General features: G+C 43.6%; 1 protein-coding gene across 2 annotated transcripts in view; it reads left to right on the top strand.

Annotated features, from left to right (window-relative positions):
• The window catches only part of LOC144695785 (complement C4-like), a 96,522-nt gene extending 71,704 nt beyond the window's left edge, over positions 1-24,818 (top strand). Inside the window, exons 29-41 of one of the 2 annotated variants that reach the window (XM_078566767.1) lie at positions 177-367; positions 3,175-3,333; positions 4,950-5,009; positions 6,914-7,007; positions 9,295-9,451; positions 10,674-10,776; positions 12,133-12,207; positions 13,130-13,232; positions 13,698-13,787; positions 14,670-14,762; positions 18,960-19,043; positions 24,023-24,155; positions 24,465-24,818. In XM_078566767.1, coding sequence (XP_078422893.1) covers positions 177-367; positions 3,175-3,333; positions 4,950-5,009; positions 6,914-7,007; positions 9,295-9,451; positions 10,674-10,776; positions 12,133-12,207; positions 13,130-13,232; positions 13,698-13,787; positions 14,670-14,762; positions 18,960-19,043; positions 24,023-24,155; positions 24,465-24,606 — 1,484 coding nt within the window. In that variant the 3' untranslated portion in view covers positions 24,607-24,818. The remainder of the gene's footprint in view (positions 1-176; positions 368-3,174; positions 3,334-4,949; positions 5,010-6,913; positions 7,008-9,294; positions 9,452-10,673; positions 10,777-12,132; positions 12,208-13,129; positions 13,233-13,697; positions 13,788-14,669; positions 14,763-18,959; positions 19,044-24,022; positions 24,156-24,464) is intronic. The other variant, XM_078566768.1, reaches the window with a different exon arrangement.
• The last annotated feature ends 1,122 nt before the right edge of the window (positions 24,819-25,940 follow it).

Genomic DNA, 25,940 nt, shown 5'->3' with positions numbered 1-25,940 from the left:
GAACAGAGCGAAAGGGAGCCGGATAGCAATGACACATAACTGAAACTTTGCCAACAGAACACTGCTGCTTTTTAGTTTGATCTACTTGCTCGAACACAGTTGGTGATAACCCGCATCCTGATTTCAATACGCAGCATTCATCCGTATACTTTGTTTGTGTTTAAAACATGAAATAGGAAATGATGCTCGCTACTGGAACGCTGACGAAACGTCAGAGAGAGCACACCAAGCATCGGCTATAACAATAGAGACCACTTCATACGCGTTGCTTCAGACAGTCGCCATGAAAGATCTCAACTACGCCAAACCCATTGTAAAATGGTTAACTGAGCAACGGCGCTACGAAGGAGGATTCCGCTCGACCCAGGTATGTTATGTACTCATTGAGTATTGAGGTGATTGCATTTCATATGCATTCGAGGAGAGGTGGAGACATGCGTGAGGTGTCGGTTTCTTTCTTGTAGTTTTCCGTTCCCTGTACCTTTCAAATACGTCATGTATTCCGTGGATCTATCTGGCTATTTGGCTTACTTATTTCACTTCGCCTTAATTTATGGTGAAATTGGGTTTGGCAAGGGACACAAACCAGGCAGGATCTTGTTTTTTTTTGGTACCCATTACAACACAGGGACATTGTTTAGTTCGAATGCAGTTAATGAAATTGAATATGTAACATATTCTATTTTCACCCTACGCCAAGATGAATTCCCACTGACAGGGTAAGTAAGCGCAATCTGTAACTTGACTTCTTCCTTCATTTGTATCTGGCTTTCTCCTGGTTACCTCCTGTCCTTTCACAATTCCCGATATTTGCATTAAGCATGACATTTGGATAGCGCTTGGTTCGATATATATCTCTTTAAACCTTATGTAACGGGTACTGTCGATAAGAATGCATGCGAAAACTAGGGGAGATGTATTCTCGAACATTTTGTACGTTCTCCCTCGATGTCTGACACTGGTTGCGGTTTAACTGTTGCATAACCTGTCTATTCCTCCCAGAATAGGCTGATTTTGAGTGACACTCCACCGCGTTGGCAATGCAAGGTTGACATGTGCTTTTTTCTCTGATCCTGTAATATTTCTGAATGCTCGATTTTTCAGCCACTGTTCTGTTTATAGAAGCTGGACATTAACTCTATACTATTAATTGCCTAGTTATCAACCTTGAACCTGCATTGAGTTAATTTGCTTGCTGCCGTATATTGCATTAATTCGTTAAGCAAAACCCCAATTAGTCGATGCAATAAGTTCCTTCAATATCACTGTTTCTTTTTGCCTTTCACTCAGGCAGCATCTCGATTTTAAAATTGACATCATGACCTCACCTCTCCCTATCACTGCAATCTGCTCCAGCCGCACAAATCTGTTGAGATAGAGACACTCATCCAATTGTGGCCTCCTGAGCGCCCGATTTTAATCGCTCCACCTTTGGTGGTCGTGCCTTTAGCTATCTGGGGCCTGAGCTGTGGAATCAACCTCCATACATTTCTCATTCCCAGCCAATGCAACCCTCTTTTCCGTAATCTCTTGTAACTGGCGGGAGTCTAGGTAGCATTCTCGTAAATCACCTGTGATGGACTCCCTCCAAGGCCAATATATCCTTCCTGAGGTGTGGTGGCCCGAACTGCTCACAGTACCCCAGGCGTGATCTAATCAGGACTTATATCCCCTCGTATTTCAGCCCTCTGGACTTAATGACCTGCACTCTATTAGCCTATTTAATCCTTTTTTGTACATGTCCATAACATTTGAATGATATATACACCTGGATATTCAATCTCTTTGGGCCTCCACTCTGTCTAGCTGCTTACCATTTAGAAAGCATGCTTTTCTATTCTCTCTAGGTCCAAAGTAGGCGACCTCACGTTTGCCTGCATTTAAATCCATTTGTCAAGGTCTTGTCCATTCACTTCCCCCATCAAAATCTCTTTGCTTTGTTACTGTATGTTTCTCTGTTTACAATCCTGCCTATTTTTGTGTCGTCAACCCATTTGGATATGTGGCTCCCTACCCAATCATCTAAGTTGTTCGCAAATACTGTAAAAATCTGATACCCCAACAGAGACCCTTGCAGCACAACGCTAGTCACATCTTGCCTATTAGAATACCTGCCGATTATCCCTATCTTCTGTCTCCTGCCGATTGGCAATTCCCAAATCGGTTCAATAATTTGCCTTCAATCCCATGAGCTCTGATAAGAGGCCATTTGGAATGCCTTCTGGAGGGCCTTATGAACAATATCTGTCGGCATTTCTCTATCCGAATCAGTCACCACTACAAAGCAAAAATCTGACTCGTCAGTCCACCCACCGCGTCAGCAGGCACAGGTTAATACGAGTCAACTGCTTTCGATAAGAACATCCTTTAAAATAACCGCGACTACAATGTTTCGGGCACAGATTAGTCGCACTGAACCGGCGCGGATCCGAGTGACAGACCTATAATTATGACACTTCTGAATGCAAAATCGGAAACATTAGGCAACATGACGTCCGATGCATATATACACACACATACAGACACACAGGGGTATATGTAATATATACATATACACATACAGACACACAGGGGTATATCTAATATATACATATACACATACAGGCACACAGGGGTACATGTAATATATACATATATGTATACACGTACAGGCACACAGGGATACATGTAATATATACATATACATATACACATACAGGCACACAGGGGTATATGTAATATATACAAATATGTATACACATACAGGCACACAGGGGTACGTGTAATATATACATATATGTATACACATACAGGCACACAGGGGTACATGTAATATCGACATATACATATACACATACAGGCACACAGGGGTGTATGTAATATATACATATACGTATACACATACAAGCACGCAGAGGTACATGTAATATATTCATATACGTATACACGTACAGGCATACAGGGGTACATGTAATATATACATATACACATATATGCACACGGGGTATATGTAATATAATATATATATATAATATATATATATATATCACCAGTATGCGGGTAATTACAAATATTCTATAGCCACTCTCCAATGCTGGAGTTCTACTCAAGTTTTAGAGAATATCAACCATATTTTGGTCAGCATGAATCATCCATCAATTATTTTAATATATATTCTCTCTTTATGTTCTTAAGGACACAGTGGTTGCCCTGGAAGCTCTGTCAGAATACAGCATTGCTACATTTCAGCCGGGGGAATTAGATATGCGTTTTACGTTCAGCCATCCTATTAGAAAGACGAAGCACAATCTTCATATAAACAAGGATAACGCTTTGGTACAGGACAAGTTAAACGTAAGAACAGAATCTAAAGGCAATTCTGCAGCCTCGTTATCTACATTCGCGACATTTCTATGTTTAAAGATCAGTTCTTTTCCTTTTCCTACACAATGCAATTCTTAGAGAATATGTCGATAATAGCAAATGAAATAGGCACCCCAAAATACTGCAAGGGATGTATCTTCACTGTGTTCTTTAAAGATGTGAATTGGCGCAAATGAAAGCGTCTGATCTAGACTTTCCATACTGGGGCTATAAGGCGCACAAGTGAGTCCCGGGTGTGTTCAGACCATTTCCTCTTTCACATTGTAGCAATGCATCCAGTAGGAATGTAGCCAATCTCCGGCACTCTCCCGTCGGAGAGCACATCCATGATTTAATATGTGGATTCATTTTGTAACTTTGGCTAATGGTCAGCCATAATCCAGGTTTAGTAAATGCAAATAGCAAGTCTTCAGACACTTCCTGGGTGGTGAAACTCCACGAAGAAGCAAAATGGGGGAAATTCCTAGTTTAAAACTGAACGTTTCTCAGCTGGACAATTGTGTTTCGCCATTTTAGCACTCGAATTTATTCAGCATTCCTCTCTATTTTAACTTATGTGTCTGCATAAATAAATGTAATTTCTTACCGACGCTAATAACGGGTGCTGAACAAACAGTCCACATTCTCATTACTGTGTTCTTATGTTCGTGGAAATATTATTCTGCAGTTGATGCTCTTGTGGACAGTGGCGCAATTTCCAAACTGAGATGGATAGATCTTTGTTGAGTATGAGGTATCAACGGGTATGGAACAAAGGCGGGGAATATTGGCGCCTTTTTCAATTTGCAAGCAGACGCAAGGAAAAAAGTGATCTATAGGCCTGGATCTTCCGATGCCAACAGTAGTGAATGTTAGACATTCACCTGTTGGGGATCGCGAACCGTCGGAAGTTCTGACCCGTGCACATGCGCGGTAATTGCTGGAAATTTAAACTTCCGGTGGGCAGGTGAGCGCTGCCTGGGAGCCTCCACGAGTATCACTTACACTGACCTCAGTGTCGGAGACTTGGACCAGTTGCACAATACTTATCCAGATGCTTAGCCTAGCATTGCCCTGCTGTTAATTTCTGATGTGGCTCAGTGATTACTAGCGGAAACCAGCCCCAGCATCGCCAGTCTCCCGCCCGCACCACCTGTCCCACGCAGCCTCCGACTACCCACCTCCCCGCCTCCCCCGACTACCCACTCCGTGACTACTCACTGCCCCACCCCCACCGACTACCCACCGCCCCATTCTGTCTGCCCACCCTAAACTTTAATTCATATAGCGCCTTTCACGTCTTCGTGATGTCCCTAGGCTCTTTACAGCCAGTCAGGCACTTTTGAAACGTGGTCACTTTTGTAATGCAGAAGGAAGAAGAACTTGGACAAAACAGTAATAGTTGCTGGAGCAATAAATGATATGGTGATGGCTAGATGCATTGCCAGTGTCAATCATCACGTTTGTATAACATTATAGATACTGAACGGCACCGGGGTTATTTTTTTCCATATATATTAAGGTCGACAAAATAAAGATTAAAAGTCAGCGTGTATACAACAATAGACGTTGCAACATAATAAGTAATGTATTTTGTCTCATGCCAGTTCCCACTTGGATACACCATTAGCATCGAAATTACGGGTAAAGGGAGTGGATCGCTTACGGTGAGTCAATATGTTTCTTCGATTTATATCAGGTTTTTGTGATACCATGAACGACCATGCAAAGCTTGTTTCTAAATATAATTACCAAAAAACGGGGTTTTTAGGCTTGGTCGGTACCAGCTTTGCTTTATATACGTGCGCTGATGTGAACTTAACGTTCAATGAGCTCCCTGTACATTATAATGCGCTCTGAGTGGACGCAATGAGAATATATTATTTATAGTTTAGTTTCATGCCCCAAGTTTATTTATTGAATTTATATTCCCTGTCCCCAGACCATTAGCCTGGGCCTCTGCATTGCTAGTCCAGTGATATTACCACTGCGCCGCCACCCCACTCCCACTGAGCATTCAAGGAATCGTTAACAGTAGCATATTATGCATTGCAAAGCTCCATGAGAATTCTTCCAGAGGTGTGCTCTATTATACTACCTGTACATTCATAGATGTCTTTAAGGGGAAGCTAGATAAGTGCATGTGGAAGAAAGGAATGGAAGGATAAGGTGATACGGTGAGATCAAGTAAGGTGGGAGAATGTCGCTGGGAAGGGTAAGGAATAACATAAACCTGTTGGGTTGAATGACGTGTTGCGATGCTACATTTTTTAATACCCTTTGTGACAGGTGCTATGGTTAATCAGTTTTGGATCTCCCGCTGATTCAGGGACCCAACGTATTTGCTTACTTAGTTGCACATCCAATATGAATAAAGCCATTCGCGCTTTGAAGGTACTCTTATCCCATTACCTAGGCATGATTTAAATCTTAAATCATAATTAGAAGTTTGCATCTGTACATTTTCCCTTGTATGTCATTCCACACTCCCGGGGCATAGCTGTTTACTTTCGCTGCAGCCGGTTCGATCTCATGCATTGGATGCCTGGAATTACCGGCCGCGTGGTCTTCCGTAAAATAACATCAAATGTCACATTCCAACTAAATGATTGTGTTTCAATTTTGATCATAATGGGCGATAGAATTATTTGGAAGCATTGTCCAATCTGATGCCAATAATGTCATTTGCAAAGTTTAACCATCAGCCGTGAGTCAGTGGCTAAGACTCTCGCTTGCTGAGTCAGGAGGTGGTGGGTTCAGGTCTCACTCTGGGTAGACGAGGACATAACTGAGGCTGGGTCTTCGGTGCTGTGTCCAGGGAGAGTTGCAGTGTCGGTGGTACGCAATCACAGGCACAAATCATGGTACACATTACAGAGAGGAGCCGGCCCAACACAGAGCCCTGTGGAACATCACTCAGCACACCTCCCCCCTCAGAGAGACTGCATTTCACTAGCGCCCGTTTCCTTTTGGATTCTAGTTTTCTATCGCATAGCTTTCAGCGGTTCACCTTTAGTTATGTCAAGTGAGGAAGCATCATGCCCACTTTCCACAAGACTAATCTTGGCACAAGCTAATAAAAAAGGAGTGAGCCGGACGTGATGCATTCGACAAGCAAAACGCTAGAGGGAGGTTCCCATCGTTTGTGCTGTTCTGTTCAATTTTTGACACATGTTTTATTTTGTTTCATTAGCTATCGGGGCAATTTTTCTTCCCATTTTCTTTACAATGTCCCTAATGCATTGTGATCAGAGAAATTCCTTCCTTCGTGCATGAGTAACACACCACCCCAGGCGAAGTAACGTTCAAAGCTATGGGCCAAGTGCTGGTAAATGGGATTAGGTAGGTAGGTCAGGTGTTTCTCACGTGTCGGTGCTGACTCGATGGGCCGAAGGGCCTCTTCTGCACTCTGTGGTTCTGTGATGCTGAGGCTTTAATTCATTCCAACCCCATTACACATGGTTAAAATTGCACCCAAGTCCCGGCAAATCTCACCATTGCACACACCCGTTGCAAACCGTTAATCTTGCGTCTCTTCATTTTAATCAGGGTTTATTTCTGAAACTTGTAGGTTCTGAAATCATACCAACTTATGACGGAACCCACGAACACCTGTGATTATTTCAGACTTGAAGTTACAGTGAAAGGCAAGGTGGAATATATAGGTGAGTGTTTTTTTAAAAATCCGTTCATGGGGTGTAGGCCACGCTGGCTAGGCAGCATTTAATGCCCATCCCTAACTGCCTTTGTTCAGGGGTCATTTAGGAGTAAATCACATTGCTGTGCGTCTGGGGTCATATGTAGGGCAGGCTGGGTTAGAATGGCAAATTTCCTTCGCTAAAGGGCATTATTGAACCTGATGGGTTCTTACAACAATCTGTCATCGTCAGAATTCTAACTCCAGATTGTTGTTAGATTCAAATTTCACCATCTGCCGTGGGATTCGATCCTGGGTCCCCAGATGATTACCCTGGGTATCTGAAATACTAGTCCAATGACAACACCACTATGCCACCACCTCCAAGGTGGAGTCTATAGGTAGACTCCACCTTGTTCTTCCTTTATCAAAAGTGCTGGGATGTTAAGGTGTCGAGGAGATGCCGTCTATTCGGCTCAGATGCACATTTGAAGCTTTGTAATTGTCTAGCAATAGCATTTTTTCTTTTAAATTAGATCTTTAAATATGCTGCACTGTTCTTCGAGGAGGGAGGATGGTGGTGTTTATATTTATAGTCAGTCTGTGAGAAAGGACATTATTTCATTATTTCAGCTCCACAGACACAACTTTGTTTAGTTTTAATCTCACACAGGGTAGGATAAATCGGTTAAATATTCGCTACTACTGAAAGTTGCCGTGAGGCATTACCCTGCAATTCTATTTTGAAGATATGGGTTTGACCTCATTCAACTGGGTTTTCTATTAATCACAAGACGGACTGGATGATGTCCTTTGCTATCCCAGCTTCAAACAAACATTTAGAAACGTTAACATTTCAAAGAAATTGGTACTTTGCCAAATGAATTTAAATTCTAAAACATGCAAGTATATAGTTAACAGTTTTAGTACAATACCACAGAATCAGCATTAAAGTGAATCTGATACTCATGTGACTTGCACATTTCACATCCGATTTCACCTATAAAATCTTGCGGATTCTGCAAGTAAACGTTACCATTCCTAAGGTGGGTTCATTACGTGTAACTGAAACTACACCTATAGTTTCGTGTAAATGCCACCGAGTTGAGATGACGCTGAGTGGCACTTGACAGCAACAATGGACACTTTAAGAGGGATGGTCAGCAGGCGAAATATTTCAAATTATCCACCAGCTTGACGCACACGACAAAACTGAAACACACGGGGTGGGAATTCATGAACTGATAACATTGAAAGTGTCCATTCTCCTCTGCATCTCAGCGTCTCCTGCCAAGGCAAGATGGCCGCCCATACCCGCCTGCGCATGCGCGCTGGTCGGCGGCCATCTTGCCTTGACAGGAGACACAGAGAGGCAAAATAAACGCAATCGTACAAACTTAAAGGCGCACAGCAACAGCAGGACCTCATGGTGTATGCATGCCCTCGTTTGACGGTAGCAGAACAATTTGAGAAGACCCCTTAAAAACAAAAGCATGGGACCCTTCCCCTTATTGAAAAATGAATCGAGCACAAAGCCTCGTTAGGCCACAGTTGAAATATTGTGTTTTCTCTTCTGCACGACACATTAAGAAGGGATTCCAGACGTTACAGGGTATTTAGTAGAATGGTAGAGAAGAGAAGGGACTTCAAATGTGTGGATATGTTGGATAGACTGGAGTAATTGGAGTTGTTCCCCTTTACAATGTGGGAGCCTAAAGAGAGTTTTAATAGAGTTCTTCAATGTCATGAAGTGTTTTTATGCAGGAAGGGTTAAAGAAGGTATAAGAAGGGTTAAAACATAGGATATAGATTTAAGGTAATTGGCAAAAGAAGATCAAAGCAAGATCAGAAATCATTTAATTTTCAGTGCGTTTTTGTGATCTGGAGCGCACTGCCTGAAGATGTGAATGAAACTGATTGTCTTCAAAGTGAGCAGAATAAGTATCTAAGCAAAACACTGCGGAGGCTGGAAATCGGAAATAAAAACCAAAAATGTTGGAAAAGCTCAGTGGGACAGGCAGCATCTGTGGAGAAAAACGGGGTTAACGTTTCAGGTCGAGTGACATGAAACTAATGAAAGGCGGCCCCATCTGAAAGGTTCCTCTGCTTCCTCTGCACAGATGCTTTTCCAGCGTTTTTTGCTTTTTGTATTGAATCAATATTTGAAGGCAAGATAATTTCAGGACTTATTGGAAAGAGCAGGACGGTGGGACTGACTGGTTAGGTTTATCAAGGTATTGGCATGATGGGTCAAATAGACTCCTTCTCCGCTGTATCATTCTATGATTCTATGATGAGGTTTCCCATTCTCTCAGCCCTTCCGGATTACTCCAGCTACGAAGATTATGATGAGCATTTACCAGGGGACCAACCCCTAAGTGAAATCGACTTGTTTGATCTTCGGTCCCGGAGGAGGAGAGATACCGTGGATGCTGATAAGGACAGAATCATTTATTACGAAGTCTGTGCGTGGTAAGTGACGCTCGCAAGCAACACGGAAAACTGTGCTCCATGCGTGAAATAAAAATTCATCGCACTGGGATGGTAAAAGTAAACTGGGTCCAATTCTGTAAGAGTAGCCCACATCTTGGAGGCTTTCTTTTGCCGTATTACATTAACAACGGGGCATCATATATCCCTTACAATTCCTTCTATTTGTTAGGAAATGCAACAGTTGCATGGCATTAATAATTGATTTGATGAACGATTGTTAATACTATTGTGCTCAATGTTTCTGTTCACGTGGATGTTAAAAGAAAAGAGAAGATTACAAACAGTGTTGAAAATGCCATTAAGGTGTAAAGCTAAGCGCCATTGTCATCGCCACAGAATAAGGAGGCGATTCTTGCGTTCTGCAGAATAGGTTCGGCACTGCATGGTCATGTTTCTGTGGTGGTATCTTCGCCTCTGTGTCAGAAGGTCTAATGTCCCTTCCCTCAACAGAACCGTAAGCATGTAATCTAAGGGAGTACTGCACTGCCGGATATGCCGTCAATCAGATGAAACTGATGTTTAGTCTTCCCGAACAGGTGGACTGAGGAGGTCAGTTAGCCGTACTCCCATTCAAGAAAGTGCACCAGAACCCTTGGCATGCCCCACCCCGCATTTGTCCCTCAACCATTAAAACAGATTATCTATTGCCACGTTGTTGTTGATGAAGTCTTGCTGTGAACAATTTGGGTTGCTGCCTTTCTTCCATGACATTCCTGGGATTAATGTAACAGCAAGTCCGTTTTTTATTTATTCCGGATTCAAACTATTACTCAATGAAGGATTAAAATAGCACTGTAATGACCAAATTGTGCTATGACATGACCATGCATATGCTTTCAACATGTGGATAAGAATCTCCCTCATGTGCTTGTTTTAACACATGTTCTCATTTCTTTAAAACAACAGGATTAATTGACGCTTTCACTTAAGGACAGAAGTGCCCCCTCACTTCTGTCCTTATGTGAAAGGGTCAGTTAATCCTGTTGTTTTAAAGAAATGAGAACATGTGTTAAAACAAGCACATGAAGAAGATTCTTATCCACACGTTGAGGACATGTATGCTAACATTCTGTCTATCCTAAATTAAACATTATAGCAGTGTTTTTCCCCTTCATGCCCAAAACGGACAGTGACACTTTGATTGCACCATAAAGCTGGTACACGAATTAATCAGAAATTTTTGTCTGTCCGTTTCACGAAGGCATGAGCCCGATGGTGACCAGGATCTTAGAGCCTCTGGGATGGCCATCGTGGATATCTCTCTCCTCAGTGGATTCGAGCCAGAACACGCAGATTTGGACAAGGTCAGACCTTCCTTCTTCCCGGCGGCATTTTAGGAAATGTCGTTATTTTAGAATTATCTGAATCGTTCCCCGCCTCCTTGACGAATCGTTGGAAGGCAAACAAATGGGTATCAATGAACATAAACGATCAGCCTCCAAGGCTTCGAGTCTTAAAATGTATAAATTTCTGCCCATTGTCGCACCTTTCGCGCACATCAGACACAGCGTGTTGAACAAAAAATTTTTTCAATGTTTCATATGACTCCCATTTTTCAATGTAAGCGCATTAAAATCAACAAGTAACACAGAGCATGCCTAGGTTTTTCAGATAAATGCTAAAAGCGCTCCAAATATTTCAAGTGAAAGGCTAGGAAAAAAATGACTTCGTTTCCTGCTTTGCCTAAAATTCCTGTCACAATAGTGAGGGATACGCGAACAAGAACTGTTAGAGGCCACTGGGATATTTGATGCCGGTTGTGGCCAGTTTCCTGGATAGAGATACGTTGGATAATTAAACGCACGAAAATATATTATTCATTGCTGTAGTGTTCAATTGATCGGTTTGAGTATATGTGTCTGGCTTCCTGTTGCTGTTCATTGCGTGATTGCTTAGGCCTTGGCGTGTTGACTGAGAAAGAGAAACTAAACTGGAGGCAAGCAGCTGTAAGCATGAGACAGCAGGCTTTTTAAAGAATTGGAAATAAAGCTTCTACACACGGGCAAACTGGTGTGTCATCTCTGCATATCACCGAGGCATAAACCACAACAAGTAAAACACAACATAAAACATAATAATTGTGTCTAAAAATAGATTATCTTCAAATGCCATGCCTAAACACAAAACAGTTCCTGCTACATGTGGTTCAGTTTCTAATGAACTATGCTGGACGAAGTAGTCAAAAATAAGGAAGATGCAATTGCTTTCTAAACTTTTTAGTGCTTTTGAATTCCGAGGTGTCTTACAATTCATGTCATTTATATGTGCACATAAAGGCAGCCATGGGCGACGTAAGATAGAAAATCTGACTATCTTCCTTACACATCCTGGTGGATAGAGGTGAGTTGGCACTTGAACTTCACAGAGTTCACTTCTTTCATCCCATTTTGGCCTCCCGAATACTTCCACAGTCTCGGCCATTGTAGGTACTTCTTTGGGAGTTCCACCTCCCAACCCGAGTTCACTAGCTAGGCGCAATGGTACAATGGTTTCAGATCAATAGTCTCTTATAATGAAGATTGCAATAATGTGGGCCAGGAACTATGATTAATGTAACAGGTAGGTCACATTATTGCATTACACAGGAAGATAAGTGTCTCTTTCAGGAAATAGTGGATGTGAACATCATGATGGTAATTAGAAATATGTTTATTTTCCAGTTAAAAACCCTTGCCGATAGATACATCGATGAATATGAATTCAAGGATGGAAGAGTAATACTCTATCTTGAGAAGGTAATGACACTGTTTGCATGTGTATATCATTTTGCAATTTATTTTGTATATTTTTGTCCCCCTTCTCTCCTGATACAGCATCACGAGTCCTGACTAACCGGATAGTGAGGTGGTATGAGGCGAGGTGGAGTTTTGTTAAGCTTCTGGGCTTGAGAATTTGAGACAAGCCCGCCATTGCTTACCACTCTCTCGCCCTTTGTTCACATGTAACATTCTCAAGAGGTTTGACTGGATAGTCAGCTGTGGAAGAATACCTTCTCTCTAGTTTTCTCAGTAGCCTGAGAATGGCGAGGTATTTGTAGCTCCCTGAAACCACTCCGAGCTTCCTTCTAAGATCAGGTTTCAAATGAGAAAAATCAGTCCTATGTGGAAGCTGTATTAACACTGAAAGATGTTATGTCTTAGCAATGCAATGATAAACGTTCAGAAGATTACAATATATTGAAGGAATTATTCCTTACTTTTGCAATAAAATTAATCTTTTTTTGTTCATTCGTCCATGGGATGTACGTGTCGCTAGCTAGGCTACCTTTTGGCCCATCCCTAATTGCCCTTGTCAGAGGGCATATAAAGAATCAACCACGTTACTGTGGGCCTAGAGTCACATGTATGCCAGGCCAGATAAGGACAACAGATTTCCTTCCCTAAAGGACATTAGTGGATTAGATGGGTTTTTACGACAATCGGTAATGGTTTCGTGGTCATCACCAGACTTTCAACGCCATGTTTTTTTTAAATTCAAATCTCACTATCTGCCGTTCGAACCTGGGTCCCCTGACCATTACCCTGGATCGCTGGAATACTAGTCCAGTAACTAGTCCATTGTGCGTTTACTATGTTCCCATTTGATTACTATATTTGCATGCTGTGTGTTTCACTTGTATCTTTGTGAACGGTCCGTTGTGGTTGTTCCCCCACGTAGGTCACTGCGCACAGAGAATGTGTTGTATTTGGTGCAAAGCAAATCATTCCCATCGGATTAATACAACCGGCAAGTGCGACCCTTTACGACTATTACAATCCAAGTGAGTAGTGACCCTGCCTCAAAGCAGCTACCGCTCTAATTTGAATAAGTAGTGAGTTGCAGGCTTTCGAGGTTGGTGGATCAGGGAGTGCATAGCACCCCTGTGCTCGCTATACTTTTACGGGAGCTGGCACCAAGTAAGACACATATGTACAGTTCCTTGCCAGATGGGAGTGAATCGTTTACAGGAGCTGACACCGAGACACAGGAGCCATGCCACCAAAATACTACGTAGAGAATTATTTCAGCCTCAAAGTGATTATTTACAATTCCATGTTTCTCTGTTTCTTGATTGAGCGACTGTTCTATTTCTCTGTCTCCCCCTCTCTTTATATATGCGGATATATATTATTTTTGACAGATGTTAAAACTCAAAACGCCTAATTAATGTTGTTCTACATTTAACAGCAATTGCATTGGTTAGTGCATGTCATGTTTTTCTGATGACTTGATCCTTGGGTTGCAGGTACAAAATGCAACGTATTTTATAATGCACCGGAACAAAGCACCATTGTATCAAAGCTCTGCCAGAATGATGTTTGCGAATGCGCTGAAGGTAAAGTTCCATCAATATAAATCAGAGAATGAAAAGATAGCCTTCTGGCTCAGTCTGCTGTGCTGCCAGGGCCTTTTATAGCTTCAGCACTGTTGGGCGGGGTGGAAGAGTTGAATTGTATTTTGACTCTGTACAGACACTAGAATTGGGCATGAGCTTTTTCCATTTCAGGGCGTTGCGTTTTACACTAGAGCCCACACCTTGCGTTTTACATTAGAGCTGAGAACACAGGAGATTTATTTTTTGTCACCCATAATGTTAGTTTTGTGAGTCTGCGCCAGCTATTTCGGTCCGTTCCCTGCAGAATGGAAAAGGGAGCTGTGTGATCAACCATTAGTTTAGAACGGCTGCGGTAAATGGATTGAAATAGCCTCCATGGATTGACAGAACTAACAACAAGTATTATTCGTTTTCTTGCTGGAAGAAGATTAGATACCCAAATGTTGGGCGCTCTACTTCTATAATCTTATTACGTTATTATCTATTTTCCCATTCATTATTATAAATTGTGTTGGGCATAAATACCTCTATAACTTTCCATCCCACAATACAGCTGCCCTCCCCCATCCACCACTCAATAGTTCCGATTGGAAGATGTCCAACGACTGCTATTGGAGCCTTTTTCACTATCCCGTGGGGAAACTATTTTTTTTAAGTTCTATTTCGTCCAACGTCGTAAATGAGCTAGCACAAAATAGCAGTCAGACTGATTTGCTGTTTTGTTTCAGAATAGTGACCAATTTATTCCCGTTCAGATTTCTTCACGCACTCGAGCAATATTCCCACATTTGAAAACACTAGAGTGACCTTTGCTCAATAATCTATTCCATTCCACAATACACTGTGGGTTGTATCCATGGGTCTCTGCTCTCTCTCTTTCAGGCCGCTGCCCGCGGATGAAGAGAACTTTTTCCCCAGATGCGGCTGGAGGCGCGCGGATGAATTTCGCCTGCTACAGTCCGATCGTCGAATACGGTAAATGATCCCGATTCCTCCGTTTTTGAATGTTGGGACTGAACAAAGATATGGCGGCAGTAGCTTTTGAACGGGTCTATCCACAACCTCTCAGCACTCTGCCATAAAATGTTAGATTTGCCACTAGCGTTTTTCGGAAGCGTATTCAGGATTGACACCCGACTTCTGGCAGATTCATTTGAGGTAATTTAATTCAACGGAATCGTGTAAGTGAATAGGGGGCGCCACTACCTAACACAGTCTGACTATTCTCACTGAAAGCAGGTGCAGACAACATGTTTTTCGCGAAACTATTTCAATTAGTCAACAAAACGCACCTCTTTAAATGAACTGGCCGTCTTATTTTCGGGACCAGCCAACAATTGTTTGTTAAACTGACATCAGAAGCAGGTCAAGGAAACAAACCGTGGCAAACAGGCAAGTGCCCTGTGGCCTTAATTCTCCCAACTGAATGTTTCACATGTTTAACACGCTCCTCAAAACTTCCACCTATCTGGTTTAGACATGTTGCTAATTATTGCTGAAAAACAGATATACTGTCGAAATTTTTCTTCTGGCAGTTATCAGGACAGCTAGGTAAGATAACCAGATAGCAAAGGTAAACAACAACGTATACTCCATGAGAAGTGTAATTGCTACACTGGTAACTATACTGCTCCAAGGCTGCTTTGTTATGTCATATGGGAGATGAAAGGATTATGAGTTCATTCTTATGACAGTAAAACACGAGAAAGCTCATTCTAAATGTCCCAATAAGGTCTAATCCGCAACACTGGTCTCCAGAATCCCTATTTGGGCACTGATCAGTAAAACTTAATTAATCCACCGCTCATCCTAGTTAGGGCACAATTTTAACTCCCTGCAAGTGAATAGGTTTTGAGTGAGTTAAAATCAGGCCCATTCCTTCGCAGTCCGGTGGAGATTATAACGCGATGCATTCATTATTTTGGCAAGAAGGATAGCAATCGCAGTGACTCTTCGCTCTGATGCTAAAACATAGGTCAGGATATTTCGGTTGGCCGGGTTTCCCTTCCCGCCATCTGAAAAGCCAGCGGGGAACTAATCCCTGCCGAATCTACCTGCCCCGCGGCTATTTCACGCTCGACTGAGCGTCAATTGGCCGCTGCTCACTCGGGAGGAAGTCCCGCCTTCGAGAGCAAGTCCCGCCTTCGGGAGCTGTCGGTCAATCTGATTGGAGGACAGCTCGCTAGTTCCTGCAGCGACAGGAGCTACAGTGGACAGAAGAGGAAGTCCATGAAGAAGACAGAGCAAAAGTCCCGGGACTAGACGGAAAGGTTAGTTTTCGAGGTCCCAGGGAGAGGATGGAAGGGTAGGGAAGGCCTGAAGGGGTGAAAGCGGGTGACTGGGCGTCGGGTGAGAGGCTGGGGTGGGGGGAGGATGGAGTTAGGAGAGGGAGGTCCAGTGGCCAGCGGACCTTAAGCAAAGGGGCGCCCGAAGTAGAATCGGGCTTCCGATGGTGGGTCCCCCTCCCCCATTCCCCCTTGCCACCGGTGGCCTGAGCCCCCATGCCTTGGAAACCCTCACGCCAGCCTAAAATTTGAGGTTGGGCGAGAATCAGCCCTTAAGTGGCCAATAAATGGCCACTTAAGGGTCTCAACTAGGGCAAGAGTGGGCAACCTACTCAAGGTCTTGCCCACCCCAGCATAAAATCGCTGTGGGAAGCCCATTCTTTCTATTTCATGCTTCCGCTCCCTATCATCTAAAAACCTGCCGGTGGGGGAGCGTGAAATCCGACCATCAAGACCAACTGTTTCATGTCTTACAAATAATACAAAATTATGAGATGGAAGGGAACCATTCGGCCCATCATCTCTGCGCGGGCCAGTGAAGTGCTTCTCAGTCTCATCCCATCTTCCCGCACGGCTCCATGACCCTGTAGGTCACAGGTCATAAAGTAGGATTGCAAGTTTTTTTTTTAAGATGTGGGGAGAGTTTCTGTCTCTACTAACCTTTCCGGAAGTGGGTTCTACGTCCCTGCCAGCCTTTGGGTGAAAAAATGTTTCCTTGTCTCTCTTTTGATCCTTCTTCCAAAGCTTTTACATCCATTCACCTTGGTTTTTGGCCCCTCTGTCAAGAGAAATATGTCATCCTTATTTACTCCATCTAGACCCCTCTTGATTTTCATCACCTCAATTAAGTCACCCCTCAGCCCCTACTGTTCCAAAGAAAACAACATTAGCTTATCCAATCTTCCCTCATAGATTAAAATCTTCCTGTCCTGGCAACATCATTGTAAACATCCTCTGCACCCTCTCCAGCGCAATCACATCTTCCCCACAATTAAAAAATTGACCTGTTCTCAGTACTCAAGCTTTGACCTGACTAGTGCTGTATGTAGCCCTAGCCTAACACCCATGCTCTTGTATTCTGGGCTTCGGCTAATAAAGGGAATGCGTTATTTAGTACTTTACCGACCTGCCCTGCCAGCTTTAAGGATCTGTGGACATAAATTCCTCCGTCCCTCTGTTCCTCCACGCTACTCAGGACCCCCCCATTTCCTCGCCTTGTTGCATTTCCCAAACTGCATTCTCTCACATTTCTCCAGATTGAACTCCATTTTGCACTTTCCTGCCGAACTGACCAGACCGTCTATATCTTTCTGCAGGATGAAATTTTCCTCCACACTTTCAACCACATGGCGAACCTTTGTATTATCTGCCAACGTCTTTATCGTGCTCTCTAAGATTGAATCTAAATCATTAATTCATTCGTGTGTGTCCTGCCCAAGGGCAGCTCCTTGGCTCTTTGTCTGATGATGCTTCATCCTGAGCTGTTTTCGGTTTGCCACTGGTAACAGCCTTCCAGTTGCGAAAACACCAATCAACCATTATCTTCGAATTTCTGCCACTAAGCCAATTTGGGATCCAATTTGCCACTGCTCCTTGGATCCCAACAGCTTTTACTTTTTGGAACAGCTTTCTACGCGGAGCCTTGTCAAAAGCCTTGCTAAAGGCCATGTACCTTACATCCACCACACCGCCCTAATTAACTCTACTTGTCATCGCCTCAAAAAATAAATCAATTAAGTTAGTCAGACATGAACATCCCTTAACAAATTCATGCTGAATTTATTTGATTAGTTTATGCCTTTCTAAATGTTTGCAAAGGCTGTCCCTCAGAATTGAATTTACACAACCTAAGTTAAGGTAACGAGCCTATGATACCCCTTCTTCCATTTTAAACAATGATGCTACATTGGTAGTCCTCCAATCCTTTGCTACCAACCCGATAGCCAGGGAGGATTGAAGGCTGATGGGCAGGGCCTCAAAAACTTCTTCCCTTGTTTCCTCTGAAATGTTTTTTTGCCACGCATTAGAAAATGGTTCTCATTGATGTTTATTACTGAGATTGTTTAAATTGAATTTCTTGGGGCAGCCTCCACATTAACACTAAACTTGGTGCTTAGAAACAGAGAATGGCATTGCGAAATTTCATCCAGCCCATTTTTATGTGCTAGCTATCAAGTTTGGGCACAACTCTGTTGTCGCCAGCTCACAGTTGTTTTTTTTAAGCAACTTATTCCTTATGAAAGGTGGTAAGATTTTCCTGAAATTTCTAGTAGCAGTAATTAGCAGTTTCATAGAAGAATTTAATTATTTCCGTGCCTTTTTTATTTGTTTATGCGATGTGAGCACCGCTGGAAATTCCAGCATTCATGGCCACCCCTAATTGCCCTTGAGAAGATGGTGGTGAGCTGCCTTCTTGAACCGCTGCAGTCCATGTGGTGTACATACACCTACAGTGCTGTTAGGAAGGGAGTTCCAGGATTTTGAGCCAGCGATAGTGAAGGATGTTATGCGGCTTGAAGGGGAACTGTATAATTCACACACACAGACATAGACACAAACATAGGGGGTCACCCCCGCCCCCCCGCCTTCACACACACACATGCGCACTTGCATGCACATGCACGCAGACACATGCACACACACTCACAAACACACACACACACAGACACACATACAGATACACATACACACACGCATACACAGACACATACCCATACAGACACACCACACACACGCACACACATTCATGTATATATAATACAGGCTAGCTTGGTTTTGGTAAAAGTAGTTAAACTATGTTCTATGTACTATTTTATATTTCTTAGTAAATTCAATTTGACACTTTAAAAAATCATGTCCTAACGCTCGAATCTCTCAATTTTCCCAGCATTTATTGTCAGTGTGTCAGGAATCAGTAGGTCAGGAAGCTTCGACGTCTATGAGACAATCATCACAGAAAATATCAAATTCGGTAAGTGACAGAAGCAAACAATACCAGCCCAAATAATTTAGTTTGCCTTCCATTATTCCACACAGCGATATTTAGCTCTGTTGAATTTGGTGGAACTAATTATTAGGCGGAGAATGTAACAAGTGACGGATGCAGTTGTGTATCTCTGTGCATATCGAATTTCACCGCCTTTGAAATTGACACCAGTTCCTACAGACTTGTGTTTTCCACGTTGTTCCACTTGCTCAAATTAACCAGGCTGCCCAGATTCTCATATCGTAGAGAAGATGGTGGAAACTCTCAAGAGGCCAGCATGCGTGAAAAGGTTGCAAAGTTGAAACAAAGGGAGAAAATGTTTTAAACTTGGGTCCTGACCCTAATGCAATTGTTTCAGATGCCCAGTAGCCCTCTGTTTTGCCACTCATTTCTTTTTGCCCGTTTCAGAAGCCCAACATTAGAATTTAATCTAATACTTACCTGGCAGGGGAGGGACCATGATCCTGGTCGTGTCTGAATGTGTGTAAGTGTTGTTTTTGTAGGTATTATTTACTTTTTTGGGCGGGGGGGTGGTTTCAGCAAAGGCTTTGGCCCTTGTGTCCTTTGATATTGGAGGCTCTTCTGTGGTTGTTTGTTCTCCTTTGAAGGGGCTTCAGTGCCTAACATTGGGAACAAAGAGGTGATAGCTTCAACCAGTCAACCCCCAGACCAGGGGGTACGTAACACTGTTAGGGTGGCGATGAAAGACAGCGAAGGAGATACACCCATTGGCCGTGCCGTTTTCATTAAGAGAATTGCTTTGGAGTCCTATGGATTCAAAGTTGCAGACATCTGCTGTCGCCAGGACTTCCCTAGCGCTGGATACTGTGACGTAACTTTCAAGAATGTTGCTGCCTGTGTCAAGTTCCTGAAGGTGTTCAAGGAGAAGAGAGACCAGCTGCAGATGAGGGTCCTCACGGTGGAGCCACTCTTTACTCTGCTGTCACCACGGGACCGTGTGGTGACTGTGCATCTCTACAACCCCCATGTCCCTGTTGCCAATGTGCTCACATTCCTCACCAGGTACGTCGACAAGGGTGGGAACTGCACCAAAGTAAAGAATGCCTTTAGGATTTGGACCTGGCAGGTTAAGGTGACTCAAGTTGGATTGTATGGGAGCAATCCTCCACCCTCCATCCAGCTTCACTATCGTGGAGGAGCTGTGCCTATCTTATATAGGCCGGGCAGCCCAGATTTTGTTGTTCCTGGGGTAAATCTGGTCATGTGGTGGCCAACTGCTGCACTGTCATCTGCAAGAATTGCAAGCAGGAAGGGCACCAGACAAAGGACTGCAAACAGACTAAGTGCTGCAACTTGTGTGGCGAGGCAGGCCACTCCTACAAGACCTGCCCCAAAAAAGCTGCCTCATTTATGCACAGGTGGCCAAAACCAATGAGGGGGAAGCAGACGAAATGGTCAGTGTCGCTAGCACCAAGGACACTTGCAATCCTCCACCCCAACAACCCCGCCACCCCCCCCCCCTCCCCCCCCACCCCCCACCACCAAATTCCCAGAGGCACCCAGAGAACACAATGGGACAAAGGAGGAGACAGAGAGAAAGACAAGGGGAAGGAAAAAATTGAGGCAGCAGACCACCAAACTCCAGCACTGCCCCTGAAACTCCCACTCCTCAGCAGGCCGAATCAATGGAGGAGGAACCAGCAGAAGACAAATTGGGGGAGCGGCAGCTGGTGTAGAGGACCAAAAAGGAGAAGGGACTAAGAAGGGAACAAAGCACTTCCCAGACAAACAGCAGTAAGTGACTCACATCTGACATAGACGACAGGGGCTGCTACTCTTCAGATGAAGGAGGACAAGGGCGTCACTAGAAGAAGTGGCAAAGTTCTAGGGAGCTGGAGGAGGTGACAACTGAGCTCCAAAAGGTTGGAGACAACAAAGACGCCAGTGCATCCTAACACCAGGAAGCCGGGAGCAGCTACGTACCTGAGGGGAAATGGATGAGAGAGGCTTCTCCAACAGAGAATAATCTAAACCTTTCTCCTTACACAAAGCCCCTAACGTCACCTGAGTGGAACATCTCCAATGGGATGGTTCAGGACGGTTTCCTCAGCCCATCCAAAGTGAAACAATTTGCAAACGCTATGGGTATGCAGGAATAGACCAAAGGACCGGAAGTCTCAAAGAAACAGGTCTGGTAATGACAAAATGCTTTGAAATGGAGATAAAATTTGTATCCATTAACGTGCTTAGTAATAAATCTACTACACACTGTGTTGCGACCTTGGGTTATCTTGCCAAGGTCAAAGCTGACCTGTTGTTTCTGCAGGAGTGTGCAATACTGCACCTCAGCTCCAACAGGCAATGGTCACGATGGTGGTCCCATGGGCCATCAATCTGGTCGGGAGGAAATGACTCTCTTTCCTCCAGCCTGGGTATTCTGCTGTGGGGAGGCAACTTCACCATCTCCGAGGTTAAGGAGATGGTGGGCGGGCGCCTCCCCATAGCAGACATAATGTGCAAGAATGCTCCACTCCGGTTAATTAACGTGTACGCCCCGGCACAAAAGGCCAAGCGGCTGGCGGTCCTTCAGCAGCTCCCACTGCTGCTGGTGACCTCCAGGCCGGTCATTCTGGGTGGTGACCTCAAATGTGTCATCCATGCAGCTGGACGATTCGGCAGTGCCGACAGCAGATTGGACACAATGTCCACATCCCTGATGGAAACAGTAAAGGATGCCAAGCTGCACGAAATCTTCAGGAATCCTGCAGATGGAGCACAGCGTAGATTCACTTGGTTACGGCCAGATGGGTACATCCATTCTAGGATAGGCTTCCTGTTTGTGTCCCGTGTGTTCCCACTCAGATCTACCGAGGTCAAACCGGTGTTATTCTCTGACCACTGCCTCCTACTGGCTGACTGTCACTTACAGGAAGACCAGAGGGTTGGCAGGAGGACATGGAAGCTGAACGTGCAACTGCTGACCCCAGAGAACATTGAGGAGCTCAAGAGGGATTACAAAGGTTGGAGAATGGTGAAACCCCTCTTTGAGTCCCTGACACACTGGTGGGAGGTGATCAAGGAAAACATCAAGAGGTTTTTTTCATCCTCAAAGGTGTCCAGAACGCTAGAAAGGAACAGAGGGAAATGTCTCGACTCCTGAAAAACATGCAGAACCTGCTCTGGCTGCAGTCGGTGGGGGTCGATGTCAAGGAGGAACTCCAAGAGGTGAAGAGCCAACAAGCCTCGCTTTTTGCCTCGGAGGCCTCCAAGATCACCTTCTGGTCCAGAATCCGCTATGTGGAGCAGGATGAGATGTGCTCACGTTTCTTCTTCCAAAAGGTACACAGAGAGAGCTCTGTGATCAGCAGCCTGAAGGAAGAAGACGGCTCAGTAAAGTCACCGCAGTCTGACATTTTGAGGATCAGCAAATCCTTTTATGCTGGATTGTATGATGTGAAGCCCACAGACAGCACGGCCTCCCAGTCCTTCCTGTCCTCTATCACGGAGGTCTTAGATGACAGTACATGGGAGAGCCTGGACAAACCGCTAACTCCTGATGAACTGACTCAAACCCTTGAGTCCTTTGAGAAGAGTAAAACTCCTGGAGGCATGTTAATTAGTTTAATGGCCAATAACTCAGGCCCATCAAGCTTCCACTTACTGTTATTCTTGACAACAGATAATATGAAGTAAAGTCAACCAGCTGCACATGATATTTCTGAAACACTGGGAAAAATTATTAAATTCGCAACTTAATTTTGCAACATAAGATGGCATGGGAAAGCAATAAATAATGGATTTTGACATACAATCATACAAACAAGGAACAGGAGTAGGCCATTCAGTCCATTAAGCCTGATCCACTATTTAATTAGATCATGGCTGATCTGATAGGAACCTGAAACCTACCCCGATAACTTATCACCCCCTTGATTACCAATAATCTATCTACGTCTACTTAAAAATATTCTAAGACTCTGCTCCACCATCTTTTCAGGAACAGAGTTCCAAAGAATCTCGGCCCTCTGAGTGAAAAAAAAAATTCTCCTCATCTCTGTTTTAAATGGGCGACCCCTTATTTTTAAACAGTGACTCCTAGTTCTAGATTTTTCCACAGGAGGGAACAATTTCTCCACATCCACCCTGTCAAGGCCACTCAGGATCTTATATGCTTCAATCAAGTCGTCCCCAGCAGATACAACCCTAGTCTGTCCAACCGTTCTTCATAAGACAACCTACTCATTCCAGGTATTAGTCTGGTAAACACTCTCTGAACTACTTCCAACACATTTACATCCTTCCTTAAATAAGGAGACCAATACTGTACACAATACTCCAATTGTGGTATCATTAGTGCTCTGTATAACTGAAGCATAACCTCCCTATTTTTGTATTCAATTCCCCTCACAATAAACGATAAGATTCTATTAGCTTTTCTAATTATCTGCTGTACCTGCATACTAGCCTTTTGTGACTCATGCACTGTGACAGCCATATCCCTCTGCACCGCAGAGCTCTGCATTCTCTCACCATTTAGATAATATGCTTCTCTTTTATTCTTCCTGCCAAAATGGACAATTTCACATTTTTCCACGTTATACTCCATCTGCCAGATCTTTGCCAACTCACATGGCTTTTAAAGACGTGGCAAATGTAAACCATAATCTAATATGGCACGGAGATGTAATATGTAACGAGCGCACTAAACGAATCACATCAAATAGAATGCAACTTCCGACAACTTAAAGCAAAATACTGCAGATACTGGAAAAGAGAATCTAACCAGAGTGCTGGGGGAAAAAAAAAACTAAGTTGGTCAACCAGCCAGCCAGAGAGTAACAGTGTTAGTTTTTCAGGTCAATGACCAAGTGTCAATCATAGTTAAAGTTCAGCAGTTCAGATAGAACAATAAGCTGCAGTTTAATTACACTCCGTTTTAGCTGTCTTATCCCATAAAATGAAGAAAACAAACATTCCACATTCTGTCTCCCTCTTTAAAATAGCCAGCGACGAGGGCATTATAGTGAATGATATCCGGCATTTCCTCAAGCGGGTTGCTTGTCCAATGAAACTGCAGCTTCACCAATCTTACCTCTTGATGGGAAAGGATGGAAAAACCAAAGATGCAAATAGAAAGTAAGTAATATTTTGATTACCTTACGAAACTGTAAAAAAGAAACCTGATCGTATCAAACTGAATGACATTATTAGGATCCGTGCATTTGGCTGTAGCTTCAACATCACTAAAAGCCAGATTATTCTTGTGGCATCTTGCTGTGTGCAAATTGGGTGACATTTCTAACTTTGCAACCAGGACTACGCTTGATGAGTAGGCAATTGGCCCAGATCTGGAAAGGCACCTGAAAATAATACTCACCTGAATAATTTTCCTTCTTTCTTTTTGTTTCCCCACACTTATCCATCCACCCCTGTCAACAAACACAGTACACAGTATATTCTTGACTCAGACTCTTGGATTGAAGAGATGCCACCAGCAAGCAAATGCCAAGCCACGAGAACCAGACGCACCTGTGAGGAATTAAATCAGTTCACCGTCAACCTTAAAACAATTGGATGTCAAATGTAAGGCCATTTGGACATGGCACTTCTCACCTTTTAACTTGCTTTACCGTTGCAAACTCTTCGACCTGCATAGTAATCTGTTCCAAGTAAAACGCATTTACATTAAAGCTCAAACATGGAATAAATGTTTCATCCAAATGTTGGAATATTTTTAACACAAAATTTTCTTGTTTCAATGAATACATCCTGTATCATAAACCTTAAACTTGAATGTAACTCCAATATGACTCCGTTTTTGTTTTCGTGTGATAACGAGAGAATCCAATAGCGGGAGGCTTTTGAAGTGTGGGCAGTATGTGATACCGAGAGAATCCAATAGAGGGAGATTGTTCAAGGTGTCTGTGTGGACAGTGTGTGATAGCGAGAACACCAATAGAGGGAGATTGCTAAAACCGTGTCTCTGGCCAGCATGTGATGCATAGAATATCCAACAATGGGAAGGTGCTAAAGGAATGCATGGATCGTGTGTGATGTCTAGCGAATCCAACAGGAGATTGAAAAGGCAAAATACTGCGGATGCTGGAAATCTGAAACAAAAACAAAAAATGCTGGAAAAACTCAGCAGGTCTGACAGCATCTGTGGAGAGAAAGACAGAGTTAACGTCTTGAGTCCGTATAACTCTTCTTCAGAGGACTCGAAACGTTAACTCTGTCTTTCTCTCCACAGATGCTGTCAGACCTGCTGAGTTTTTCCAGCATTTTTTGTTTTTGTAAGAAATTGAAAAGCTGTAAATGAGGCAGAGGAAGAGAGATATCAAGGACGGAGAGAAAGCTGTAGATATCAACACTGAAATCACAGCATCAGTTTCCACATACACGGCGATGACACCAAGCTCTACCGTCAGCACCACCTCCCTTGACCCTTCAACTGTCTCTAAATTGTCAGTCTCTCCAGCATCAGTGCTGGATACGCAGAAATTCCCTCCAATTAAGCCATTGTGTTAAGGCCCCATGACAAATTCCGTTTCCTAGCTACTGGCTCTCCTCTCCTTGACAAATATGTGACGCATATTGTCATCCACCTCCATCACTTATCGGCCCATCCAGTCCCACAAAGCCGAATACAACTCTGCCAGCAGCTCATCACTTCCAGAGTCTTACTGGTTTCGAAGGACCTGATGGCCTTTGTTAGCTTGTCCAGAGGTAGCAGTTTGTCCAGGCTCCGTCGCGTACTGTGGTCGAAGGCCTGCTAGAAGTGATAGAAAGACTGGAAGACCGTGTTGTCTGTGGGCCTCACGACATGCAGCCCAGCGTGACAGGATTTGCTGATCCTCAGTACGTCAGGCTGCGATGCATTGCCAAAGCAGTTCCTTCCTTCAGGCTACTTATCACAAAGCT

This window comes from Cetorhinus maximus, chromosome 21, assembly GCF_964194155.1.
Source record: "Cetorhinus maximus chromosome 21, sCetMax3.hap1.1, whole genome shotgun sequence".
NCBI lineage: Eukaryota > Metazoa > Chordata > Chondrichthyes > Lamniformes > Cetorhinidae > Cetorhinus > Cetorhinus maximus.
This window is presented reverse-complemented; position numbering and strand designations above follow the sequence as displayed.